Source organism: Balaenoptera physalus (assembly GCF_965194825.1).
Source record: "Balaenoptera physalus genome assembly, chromosome: 20".
Lineage (NCBI taxonomy): Eukaryota > Metazoa > Chordata > Mammalia > Artiodactyla > Balaenopteridae > Balaenoptera > Balaenoptera physalus.
This window is the reverse complement of record NC_138901.1, coordinates 8479423-8492523: the sequence shown is the minus strand read 5'-3', so window position 1 is coordinate 8492523 and position 13101 is coordinate 8479423. Positions and strand designations below refer to the sequence as shown.

Genomic DNA, 13101 nt, shown 5'->3' with positions numbered 1-13101 from the left:
CAGAGGAAAAGAACTCATGGTTCCCCACGTCCCGCCAGCCAGCATGAGATCAGACCACCAGGAGCTCCAGCCCAGGTTTACTTTACAAACCACAGCTCTTGAAGAATATTATCAATGGACATCAGAATAATTGTTAACAATTCACATTTTGAAACTCAAACTGTATACATTTTTCACAAGGAGGCCTTCCACTTTGGGTAATGCAGATCAGCCCTGCCTCTGAGAATGACCAGGAAAAACGGGAAAATGTAAAAAACATCTATGAAGGCCCTGAAAAATCTAACAAAGAATGAAGAATTACAAGGCCAAGACCTGGGAGAAGGAGGAAAAGAGATTGCTGAGGCCAGTGTTGGGGTTGGTTTTCCTCCTGGGGGCACCTGCTGATTCCAGGGGCAGCATCTAGGCAGCTAAGCAGACCTGGGAGACAAAAGTCAGAGTTCGGGGCCCGCCAAAGATGGGGAGCCCTGACGGAAATCCACACTTTGGGTTGGAACTCTGAGGAGTTACATCCTGGACGAAAGGGCGGCCCAGAACTAGAGCAGCTCTTGCAGGGGCTGAATCCTTTTAAAATTGTCTCAATCACTATCATTGGTTGAGGTGATCTGGGATTGCTAGGGCCCCAGCTGTAATCTAAGAATAAAAGTAAATCCTGGGGCTTCCCTGGCGGCGCAGTGGTTGGGAATATGCCTGCCAATGCAGGGGACACGGGTTCAAGCCCTGGTCTGGGAGGATCCCACATGCCGCGGAGCGACTAGGCCCGTGAGCCACAACTACTGAGCCTGCACGTCTGGAGCCTGTGCTCCGCAACAAGAGAGGCCGCGATAGTGAGAGGCCCGCGCACCGTGATGAAGAGTGGCCCCCACTTGCCACAACTAGAGAAAGCCCTCGCACAGAAACGAAGACCCAACACAGCCATAAATAAAATAAATAATTTAAAAAAAAAAAAAAAAAGCTCTATGCAAAGGTCTTTAGGGGTTGCAGCCCACTTATTAAAAAAAAAAAAAAAAAGTAAATCCTCTCTGGAAGAAGAGAGCAACATGCTTGACCTCAAATTATTTCTACAGTTTTTCATATTCACTTTCCAGAACTACCTAGAGGTAGTTTTTCTCAAAAATAAAAAAAAGAAAAGAAAAGAAAAAGGAACCAATAAAATCCCAATCAAAATCCCAGCAGGCTTTTTAAAATAGGAATTGACCAGCTAATTCTAAAACTCATTTGGAAATGCAAGGACCTAGAAGAGACAAAATAACTTTGAAAAAGAAGAAGAAATTGGGCAGACTTATATTACCTGATTTCAAGACTTATTATAAAGCTACAGTAATCAAGACAGTGTGATACTGGCATCGAGAGAGACAGATCAACAGAACAGAACAGACAGTCCAGAAATAGACCTACACATGTAGGGTCAATTGAACCCTGACAAAGATGCAAAGACATTTCAGTAGAGGAAGGATAGTCTTTTCAACAAACAGTCATGGATCACTCTATATGCAAAAAAAAAAAAAAAAAAAAGGAAAGGGAAGGGAAAAAAGGACTTCAACCCATACTTCATATCATATATAAAAGTTAATTCAAAATGGATCACAGAACTTAAATGTGAACCTAAAACTATAAAACTCATAGGAGAAAAATCTTTGTGACCTGGGGTTAGACAAAGATTTCTTGGATACACCAAAAGCACAATCCATAAAAGAAAACACTGGACTTCATTAAAATTAAAAACTTTTGCTCTTTGAAAGATGCTGTTAAGAGAAAGACAAGCCACAGCTTGGGAGAAAAGTTTTGCAAAGCATCTATTTGTTAAAGAACCTATATCCAGAATATATAAAGAACTCTAACCACTCAATAATAAGAAAATAAACAACCCAATCTTTTAAATGGGCAACATTTTTGAAGGTATTTCACCAAAAAAGATAAATGGAAGACAAATAAGCACACAAAAACATCTTCAACATCCTTAGTCATTAGAGAATTACAAATTAAACCCACAATAAGATACTACCACACACCTGTTAAAATGCCTAAAATTAGAAAGACTGACCATGCAAAGTATTGATGCATTTGTAAAGGAATTGGAACTCTCATACATTGCTGGCAGGATTGTAAAATGGCAAAACCACTTTTCTTAAAACGTTAAACAGTTCTACAATATGACCCAGCCATCCACTCCTAGGTATTTACCCACAAGGAATGAAAGCATATGTGTGTACAAAGATTTGTACGTGAATGTTCATAACAGCTTTATTTGTAATAGCCAAATACTGGAAACAACCCAAATGTCCACTAACAGGTGAATGGATAAATAAAGTGTAGTCCATCCATGCAATGGAATACTACTCAGCAATAAAAAGGAATGAACTATCGTTACATGCAACAGCATGAAGGAATCTCAAGATAATTATACTCAGTGAGAAAATCCGGACAAAAATGAGTATATACCATATGATTCCATTTATATAAAATTATATTAATAGAAAATGAAAACTAATCCATAGTGACAGAAAGCAGATCACTGGTTGCCTGGAGATGAGGAGGAGAGGAGAGAGAGGAGGAAGAGATGCCAAAGGGAAGGAGGAAATTTCAGGGGTGGTGGATCTATTCTCTCTCATGAGTGTGGTGATGGTTTCACATAAGTCAAAAGCCATAAAATTATACACTTTAAACAAGTTTAGTGTATTTCATGTCAATCTTCCCCAATAGAGCTATTAAAATAGATTTTTAAATTTAAAAATTTAAATACCTTGATTTTTTAAAAAAAATCACGTACATAAAGAGACAAGACTATATGATCAACACCCAAGAGACACGATAATAAAAACAGATTCATACGAGATCTATATGCTGGAGTTACCAGGCACAGACTTTAAGATAGATATGCTGAATATAGTCCAGGAGATGGAAGATAAAATTTGAAATCAAATGGAAAAAAAAACCACAGTGGCAGAAACTAAAGACTAAATGGATGGATTTAACAGCAAATTAAACACAGCTGAAGAGAAACTTCACTTACTGAAAGAACAAAAGAAAACATCCATAATGAAGCATAGAGAAACTAAAGGATGGAAACTGCAGAAAAGAATGTTGGAGACAAGGGGATATAATGAAGATTTAATGTTTGTGTAAATGGTGTCCCAGAAGTACAGGAGAGAGATTGGGGCAGGAGCAACATTTAAAGAGAGAGTAGCTGAGAGTTTTCTAAAATTAGTGAAAGTTCAAACCACAGATCCAAAGAGATCTACAAACTCCACTCAGGATAAAAACAGAACAAACAAGCAAAAAACCACACTGAGGCTTTTCATAGTAAAGTTTCTGAAAACCAAACGGAAGCCTGAAAAGCAGGCAAAGGAAAACACAAAAAAGAAATTACCTTTAAAGGAACAATCAGACCTACACTGACTTCTCAACAGAAATGACAGAAGGCAGAGGACAAGCTAGAATTTGTACGTAATGAATATATCCTCTGAGACATTTTTAGAAAATCAAAAACAGCAGTCCCAGACTAAGTTGGTTTCTTCTGGAGACAGACAATGATTCCAAATGGAATCTCAGAGATGTAAGAAGGAACACAGAACAATACAAAGGGTAAATGTGGGTAAATGTAAATGAATATTGACTTCGCAAAACAACAGTAGCAACAACAACAACAATAATAATAATAATATATCGTGGGGTATAAAATATTTGGAGAGTATTAAAATACTATAAAACATATAAGTTGGGGCCGGATAGAAATAAAACATTTTAAAGTTCTTTTATAACCCAATGAAACGTAAAAGTATTGGCTTAGACTTTGATAAGTCAAAGGTGCGTGTTATAGCCTTTAGGGTAGCCTAAGAGTATAAAAATAAAGAGTATAAAAATATTAAGAAGATCAGAACCAAAAGAATACGAGAGTACAATTAGCTAAAGAAAGGTGGATTTTTAAAAATATATCAATGTAAAAAGATAAGAAATGAGCGGAAAAAGAACATGGAACAGGTAAAAAAAAAAAAAAAAAACCAACTAATAAAATGGTAGATTCAAAGCCAAATAATATAAGTAATCACACCAAAATTTTAAAAGGACTACTTATTATAAAACTGAATTATGGCCCTAGAAAAAAATCAAATCAAGGACGTAAAGTGTTTAGAAAATATCTCCAAAGCCCCCATTCAACTTCCTGATCCCATCACCAGAGCAGCTATTATTAACAGTTTCTTGCGTGCCTTCCTCAGATTTTTTATGCATTATAAGCAGATGTACATTTTCTTTAAAACACACACATACGTGCACAAATGGGTTCACGTTACATGCACTGTTGAGCAACTTTTTTTCACCTAATCATACACGTGTGTGTATTTATGTATGAAAACTTAAAGTTTTACAAAACAATAATTACGCTTAATACATATAAAGTCCTCTGATATCCTTTCATTCTATTGTTTCTATGTTATTCTGCTTCATCTAAAAGGCTAATCAAGACTCTCTGAGTTAAAAAAAGACAAATACTGCATGATCTCACTAATATGCAGAATTGAAAAGAGTCAAACACATAGAAACAGTAGAATGGTTTGTGTCAAGGGCTGGGCGGAGGGGATGGGGACATATAGGTCAAAGGGGACAAACTTTCAGTTTTAAGATAAATAAATTCAGGGATTTAAGGTCCAGCATGGTGATTATAGTTAATAAACCTATATTGTATACTTGAAATTTGCTAAGAGTCAATCTTAAATGTTCTCACCACACACACGATAACTGAGGCAGTGGATGTGTTCATTAGCTTGATTGTGGCACTCGTTTCACAATATAAATGTTTATCAAGCCATCATGCTGTACACCTTAAATACATACAATTTCTCTTTGTCAATTATACCTCAGTAAACCTGAGGAGAAAAAAAAAAAAAGAAAAACAACCAGAGCCAAGTTGCAGTTTGAAAAGTCCACCTTAGCTCCCCCAGAAGCACTTCTGATGTCTGGAACGTTTCCTCCAACAGCGAGGCTGGGTTTGCTGCGTCCGGACAAGCAGCCTCTCTCGCATCCCTCACTCCCGCTCCCTGGGACAGGCTCTCCTAAAACAGCGGCATCTAAGCCTTAGCCTCCGGCTCTGGGGACCCAGGATAAGACAAGCCTCCTCGGCACAGCATTCACCAAAACCCTCTCCCTGATCCCGGCTGCCGCTCCCCTAAGGATGTGACGACCTCATACCCTCCTCCCTCCTCCGCTTCTCGCCACCTGGTCCCCTGAACTCTAGATGGCATTTGTCCCAGGATGCTGCTGTCATTCCTTTCTTCATCCGGCCACCTCTGCCTTCCTTGGGTCACAAAGACCAGAGCAAAGATGTCTTTTTTTGGAAGCAGCTGCTTTGAGGTCTCTTGCTGTACAGCGTTGCTCCTGGCTATCCCAGAAGCTCCTGAGCTAGAGATACAACTGTTCTCTTCCCGGTCCTCATAACCTCTCATTCTCTTGGGGCAGTTTCTTAACAGTATCTTCTGGTACAAGCAGACACCGTCTGTGCTCGCTCCCTTGCCCAGCACCCCGGGCATCCTGGCAGCCAGCTCGTTTGGCATCAAATGAGGATGACTCCTCGCCCCTCTCCCCACACCTGGCAGTGGCCACTGATGTCTCAGCCAGGGCTTGGACCCGTAGTCCAGCTTAATCCAGAGCTTCTCTCTGCCTCTATCCAAGGCGTCATAACCGAGGAGGCTAGGTAGAGTCGGAGTTAAGTGTTCTGGCTCTTAGAGTTAGATGTGGGTTCGAATCCCAGCCACACCACTTAACTAGCTTGTCACTCTAACCTCGTAGTTGATGGTCAAGTGAGAAAATATATGCGAGCACCTGGCAATAGTAAGCTCTGGATGGACCAGTATTAGCCATGGCTATGACCTCATAGGGTTGTTGTGGCACAGACCATGAGATGTCCCATAATATCGCTTTCCTCCCCCTTCCTCAGCCACAGAACTCCAGGGCTGAGCTGGGCACCTGGTTGCCGGGGGCACAGCCACTTCCAGCATCCCCTGAGACTGGGCATGGCCATGGAACCGAGACCTAGCCACAGGGCCATATGGGGAAGAGATGCGCATAAAACGGTCAGGAGATGTCCCTAAACCTGACCTTCCCCTGCCCCTTCTTCTTCCCCCTCCTCCTCCTCCTCCCCCACCCCCTCCCAGCTGGAGGGCAGATGTAATGACTGTGCACTGTTTGTGGTCATCTTAAACGATGAGGCAAGACCAGGGTGGGAACTAAACAGGGCGGGTCAACCAGGGGAGAAGAGCCCCAGGTGTCAGGCCAGGACTGACACCTCCAGAGTTTGTCAACAGAGAAGAAGACATACTTCCATCTTGCCTCAATCACTATTATTCAGGGCTTTTCTGTGACAGCTGGACTTAATCCTAATCAACACAGCATGAGAATCATTAACTAAGATGGTCATGTGACAGGCTTGACATGGGGTACAGGGGCTGCTCAATGATCCCCACGATCGGCATCTTTATTATTAACCTTTAGCCTCATGCTGCCTGCCTTAGGTCAATAGCCCATCCTAGGAGCTGCCCTGCGCCACGCGGAGCTGGACCCTGACCTCCAGGGCCTGCCTCCCCTCAGAGGGCCCCGGGAAGAGCCTGAGACCCCGCTGTCCCCATCACCCTCCTCCCACCTTGGTGTGGTCCATCCACAGGAGCCACAAGCCCCGGAAAGCCCGCCTCGGGAGCACCCCCAGGGGAGATCCTATAGAGAGCAGAGGGGGCAGGAGGCGAAGGGGACACGCGGCATACCTGGAGCTGCCTCGTCGCCAGGGGGGCAGAGAGAAAAGAGGAGAGAGAACAAGTCAGTGGCCGGGCGAGTGGGTACCCTCCCATGCTGGTGGTGCTTCTCGTGGGACCCCCGCCCTGAAGATGGGGTTCCAGTTCCTAGTCCTCTCCTGCTTCTCCACTGCCTCCCATCCCACAGAATCCCCACGTCTAGCCTAAACCCCCTTTGCGGGGTTAGAGTGTCTGTTGATCCACCCGAGGGAGGGTGGAAGGTTAAGCCATTTGAATTTGTCGCAAAGCGTGGGAGCAGGGAGAGGGGTGAGGCATGAGCCCCCGGCTGGTATTTCCAAAGGCAGTTAGAGGCCTCTTTTCTGACCCATTAGTGGGGGCTGTTTTCCACCGTCGCCCAGTGCTGGGGGCGGTGGATGGGAGCCGAATCCTGGGGCTGGGAGCCCCTGGGGGCCGAGGGCTGGTGCTTGCGGTCAGCGGGGCTCACCTTCCAGATACTCGCCTCCTTGCCGTACACCACGGCCATGTTGCTGGCCTTGCCGCCTTTGATAAGCCGCTTCTCCGTCTCGTTGAGCTCCTCGGACACGAAGCCCATGAAGGAGTTGTCCGGGGTGTGAGCTGCAGCCAGACCACGGGGTCAGGAAGAGGGTTACCAGACAGCCAAGGGCACGCCCTGGGTCTACCCGGCCCAGTCCCATCAGAGGGTTCCCTGTTTGGCAAGGATGGGGAAGGGGGCTGGGAGGTAAGGGGTCCGGTTTGGGGCGGGGAGAGCATCCACCCATCAGTGCCCTGGCCCCCTCCCACGGCATCTCTTACCACCTCCCCAGCCCTCTCTCCACGCAGCTCTTTGTTCACAAGGCCCTGCTGAGAGGTCTTTCCTGACCCCAATCCCACTCTGTCTCCTTTCCCTGCTTTATTTTTTGTCCCAGCACTCACTGACCAGATGCGATCGTATATATGGATTTGGTTGTGTATCATCATCAGAATCTAAGCCCCATGAGAGCAAAAGCTCTGTCTGTGTCCCCGGCACACGGCCGGCTGGCTCACAAATGCACAGAACATCTTCCCTTTCACACCTGCCAGCTTCTGCCCTGCCCTTCCCTCTGCCTGGAGCGCCCACCACCCTTTTCTAGGATGAGAAAATCCTATTCCGCTCCAGGGCCCCACTCACACGTCACCTCCTCTCCTCCCAGAAGCCTTCTCTGGGGCCCACGTGCCCTCCCTTGTGGCCCCATCCACTGCGGTTAGGTCTCCGGCAAAGCGCGGATCGCACCCTGCCTCACCTCCCAGAACCGAGCACACCAGGGGCAAGGAATGCGTTTCAGCTAGGGCTCCAATTCCTCGGCCAGCTGCAGGAATGTCACTGATTAGCTCTGTCTGCCGTGGCACAGGGTAGAGGTGTAGGCACAAGTGCCATCCATTTGCAAGTCACATGATCCCTCCCTTCCACGTACAGGACCTTGAATAGAATGCTTATGGAACCCAATTAAACCTACTCTACCTTCCCAGGTGGGAGAGGCTGCGGGGAGTAGGTTGGTTACAGCCATACACCCTTGATTTCCCAGAACAGCCCCGATGCCAAACACCCTATTTCTTCATTTCAGATGCACGTTTTTTCACATTTTAGCATGTCTGAAATTGGGATGCATACTTTAATCAAATGTGTAGATTTAACACAATATGTCTACCCATCCCTCTCAATACCCACAAAACTTATAATCAATATCTGGCGCACCTTAGAAGAGGTGGTGGTTTTCTGTCGAAGTGCCCCAGAAAGCTCACGGATTCTTGAGTCTGAAAATCCGACCACTATAAGAACAGGCTGCAGAACAAAATGATCTCTCCTCTAGGGCTTCAGAGGCATAAGGGGGGGGGGCGGGGGCGGTCTGGAGGCCTGGAGTTGTTTCTGTGATGGTCAGAGCTCAGGCAGCTCTCCTGTCTCAGGAGGCTCTGCCAGGCCAGGGAGAGGCCCTAGGAGGGCAGACCAGACCCTCCCTGACCCAGTTTGCCTGCCCAGCCCCACCCTGGCCTCTGTCCCTACCCTCTGGCTCTAGCTGGGGCTGCACCCAGGTCTCTCTCCCATTCGCCATTTCCTCCCTATTCTCAGAGATGAAGAAAATCTCATTCCACTAACTCCACCAGAAGGGACAGGTTTAGAACAATTTGCTAAACTAGTGGGCGTGGGACAGCGAAGTATTGCAACCAACTAAAATAACAGGGACCATTAAGCAAAGAGCTCCTGGGGGCAGGGCGAGGCAGGGAGAGGGAGCCAGCCTCCCAGTTAGCTCTTTGGGGAAATCAACCAGCTATCAATAGCTGGGGAAAGAGGTCTGCTCATGAATTCCTTCCTGGACTTGGTATATCATTAAGACAGGCAAGTCTGTTTCTTGTTCTCTCTTTCTTTAATTGATTCAGTCAATTAACATTTTTCTGAGGACCTCGATAGGCTCCAGGGAAATAAAGATAAATCAGTCAGTGGCTCCTTTTTGAGTGATTCATACATAATCTATCAGTGGAAATAAATGTATAAGCAAATAACTCTATTTCAATATATGCTTTAACAGAATTAGGTTTAAGAGTTATAAAAACATTCTGCCTGGAATAGATAAGGGGATCAGTGAAAGTGACAGTAAAAAGAAGAGACATTTGACATGGGGTTTTGGAGGATGAGTAGGAGTTTGCCAGGTTTGGAACTCTAGATCCAGTGGGTTTTACCCCAGGGCAACTCCTCATTTTCTCAGTGTAGATTATCACAGAGGGCTCTTAACCCATCTCCTGCTTCCCTGTACTCTACCACTGTCCCTTTGGCCATCTGCAGTCTGCCAGAATAATGTATCTCAAAAAATTTGGGGGGGGAATTCCCTGGAGGCCCAGTGGTTAGGACTCCGTGCTTTCACTGCTGAGGGCCTGGGTTCAATCCCTGGTCAGGGAACTAAGATCCCGCAAGCCGCCCGGCGTGACCAAAAAAAAAAAAAAACTTTCTCCATGATATTCCCTAGCTCAAGAACCTACAGTGAACCTCAAATTACCATATCCAATGTAAACTCAGGAGTCTTTGCTAAAAGACCCCACCCCTCTGCTCCCAGATCCTCGATGGTATTTTTTCTGCTCTGCTATCACATATGCTGTTTCCACAGCCTAGGGCATCACCACCACTCCCCACCCCCACTTCCTTTCCCTCCAGAAATCTCCTCAGGACCCATCCCACGCCAATCACTCTGCTGGGAGCACAACGCCACCAGATGACCCGTTAGGACAGTCACTCTTCTCTTGGAGAAGCCTCATACAACCTTGCAACGGGCTATGGGGAGAGAGTCTGGTCCCCACAGAGCCATGTGGCCTCAGACAGGACATTCCACCTTTCTGGGCCTCAGTTTCCTCATCTGGGCTCCAAGGAAACTTCCCACCTTCCCAACCTTCTGGGATCCAATCAAGCCGTTACTCATGTATTATTCAGAAATCTTGTCTGCCTCTAATACAGCCTAGAGCCTGAAGAGTAATAAAAAAGCAGTCCCTAAGCACCCAAAAGGGATGCATTCATTTGACAGGCTCAGCAGAGATCAGCTACTTTACTTACGAGCAAGTTCCTCGGGACCCTGCTTGGAACCAAGCTCACTCTTAATTTAGAGACAATCCTAACGAGGGCGCTTATCCGGCTTTCTGACCCACAGCCTTCAAAGAGCCGCCAATTAGACATCCAAGATGCTGCTGGATGCAGATAGCTTGACGACGATTAAAAGTGACAGCTGACAGTCTCCCAAGTAGGAGAAAAGGCGCCACACTAAACAGCGATAGGAGAAGGGACCACTCAGCAGGGGACGCGGCTCTGCACACCTCTGCCGGCCCCGCAGGGCAGGCCCCACACCAGAGAGATAGAGCATTGACCCTGAGTTGTCAAGAAAAGGTTAAATTATTTTCAGCACGCTGCATGTAAGAGGGGAGGTCAGTGTGTACATATTTTAAAGTCTCATTAAAAATCGCGAAAGCGGGCTTCCCTGGTGGCCCAGTGGTTAAGAATCTGCCTGCCAATGCAGGGGACACGGGTTCAAGCCCTGGTCCGGGAAGATCCCACATGCCGCGGAGCAACTAAGCCCGTGCACCACAACTACTGAGCCTGCGCTCTAGAGCCCGCGAGCCACAACTACTGAAGCCCGCGCGCCTAGAGACCGTGCTCTGCAACCAGAGAAGCCACCGCAATGAGAAGCCCGCACATGAGAGTAGCCCCCGCTCACCACAACTAGAGAAAGCCCACGCACAGCAACGAAGACCCAAAGCAGCCAAAATTAAATAAATCAAATAAATAAAGTTTTTAAAAAATCGCGAAAGCTCAGCTGGAATGGCATCCCTTGCCTGAAGCCCGTCACCCACAGGGGCCCCAGCCACCCCACCCACAGCCTTACTTCCCATCATCCCCAACGCTGGAGCCTCCCGGAGCATTTGCATTTCCAGAACCTTCCGTTCTTTCCATATCCATCTTCACTACGTCTGTTCCCTCTGCTTAGAAAGCCTCCCTATGCTGCCCCCTCGCCACTCACTGAAGTCTCCCTCCACGTTGGAATGTCTCTCTTTCTCAAAGGCCACGGAACCCTCTTTGTTCTGGAACCCTGTGCTGAGCCCGCTCTCGAGAACAAGAGAGCAACGTGTGCTCCAGGAGGACAAAGGCTGCGTCCTCCGGGTGTTGGAAAGGTCACCACGCTTCCCCCCGCACCCAGGCTGCCCCCTCCCTACACACCACCGGAGGCTTCCTCTGTGGCTCACACATTTGCAGAGAGGGGAACGAGGCTTTCCCGTCCGAGGGGACACGCCAAGGGGGTGTGTTCCCCTCCCCGCACAGGCCCCAAAAGGAAGGAGAGGAAGGAATGGGACCTGCCTCCTCCCGGGCCACCTCGGAGAGGCCCCCACCGCCGCCCAGCGGCCGGACACTCACGGAACATGGTCATGAACTGCTTAGGGTTGAGGTTCCAGTAGCCCCAGTTTGTCCGGTAGCCGTGCAGCGTGGCATACTCCTCGTGGTTGTACGCAGGTTCTGTCCCGAAGGTGTCGATGACCCGGATGCGGCACCTGTCCACCCCCCCGGGATCAGGAACCAGGGTCACCAACCTCCCTGCGTCTCCCTGGGCCGGGGTTGTGCCAGCCGTGGGCTCTGCAACCCGAAGGTGGCTGGTCAGGGTAGTGTGATGTGTGGTCAGCGCTTGGGCTCAGACACTAGCTGGCTGTGTGACCACGGGCAAGTGCCTTAACCTCTCTGGGTCAGCTTCCCCATCGGTCAAATGGGGATAACTGTCTCAGGGTCTTAGTGATACACCTGAACCAGGGACCACTAACTCAGATACTGTTAGTTTTTATAGCTGCCCCAAGGGAGCCTAGAAGGGGAGGCCCAGCCTGGAATGGGATCCCTCCCCACTGCCCCAGGGGTCACTTGTACGATTTCTACTTTCCTGGGCAGGGAGTCCACAGTCCCTCTGCCCAGGAGCCTGACACCCGCAGGATGTGCCTGGGTTATCTGGGCTGAGACGCAGAAGAGTAGGGCCCCAGGGGGACCAGCCACTGCCACGGGCCCATCGTGCCCATCGTGCCTCAAAGTCTCCTGCAAGTGTGGCCACTTCAGGTGGGCCTCCCAGCCGGTGGAGGCTCTGTCCCACCCTTTGGCCCACTGAGGCTGCTGTCAATGGGCCAAAGCCCAGAACCTCTCCCTCCATCTGGGCCACCCTGGAGTGGGCACCTGAAGAAAACCGGTGAGACTCTGACGCCCCTACAAGGAGTTCCCTCACCCAGAGTCCGTGCCGGTGACCCAGAATTGTCCAGACTGCTGAGGTCAGCACTCCTCCCCCGGAAGAGGCGGGGATGGCAGGAAGAGGCCCCCAGTGCATGGAGAACATGCATTAATAATAAAGGCAATAACGCTGCCTGTCACTTTTTTTTTTCCTAATAAAATCATGTGGGATAGTCAATGAGACTAGAGCAAACGTAATAAATAGCAGGGCTCTCTGTGCTAAATTAAACCCCGTACCCAGCTGGCCGCAGAGAGACAGAGCTATGGCATTGGCTTTCCTCCTGCCCTGGAGGGGGTGGGGTGGAGGAGGGAGTGGGGAGGGGGCTGCTGGGTCCCCACACACAGAGGTCACGCCCCGTTACCTGCCTTGTTCCCCTCCACCACTCCCTGCAATTCCTCTGCCCCCTCCATCTGGGTCAGCTCTGACCCTGCCCCCCAGCCTGTCCAGCAGCAGAGGGGCCTGGATCACCTGGCTGTGGTTTATTAATTGTCATCTGAGTCAGCCTTAGTCAGGAGGCAGAGCTGTCAGAGAAGGAAGGCAGTGGGGGAGGGGGAGACTTCTCTCCACCGCGGAACCTGGGAAAGTGCAATCCC

At 48.2% G+C, this 13101-nt stretch overlaps 1 protein-coding gene across 2 annotated transcripts in view; it reads right to left on the bottom strand.

Annotated features, from left to right (window-relative positions):
- Nucleotides 1-13101, bottom strand: part of MGAT5B (alpha-1,6-mannosylglycoprotein 6-beta-N-acetylglucosaminyltransferase B) — a 68721-nt gene that overhangs the window by 10477 nt on the left and 45143 nt on the right. The window contains exons 10-12 of one of the 2 annotated variants that reach the window (XM_082442686.1): nt 11662-11795; nt 7222-7352; nt 6750-6834 (exon numbers count right to left, since the gene is read on the bottom strand). In XM_082442686.1, coding sequence (XP_082298812.1) covers nt 6750-6834; nt 7222-7352; nt 11662-11795 — 350 coding nt within the window. The remainder of the gene's footprint in view (nt 1-6749; nt 6835-7221; nt 7353-11661; nt 11796-13101) is intronic. The other variant, XM_082442685.1, reaches the window with a different exon arrangement.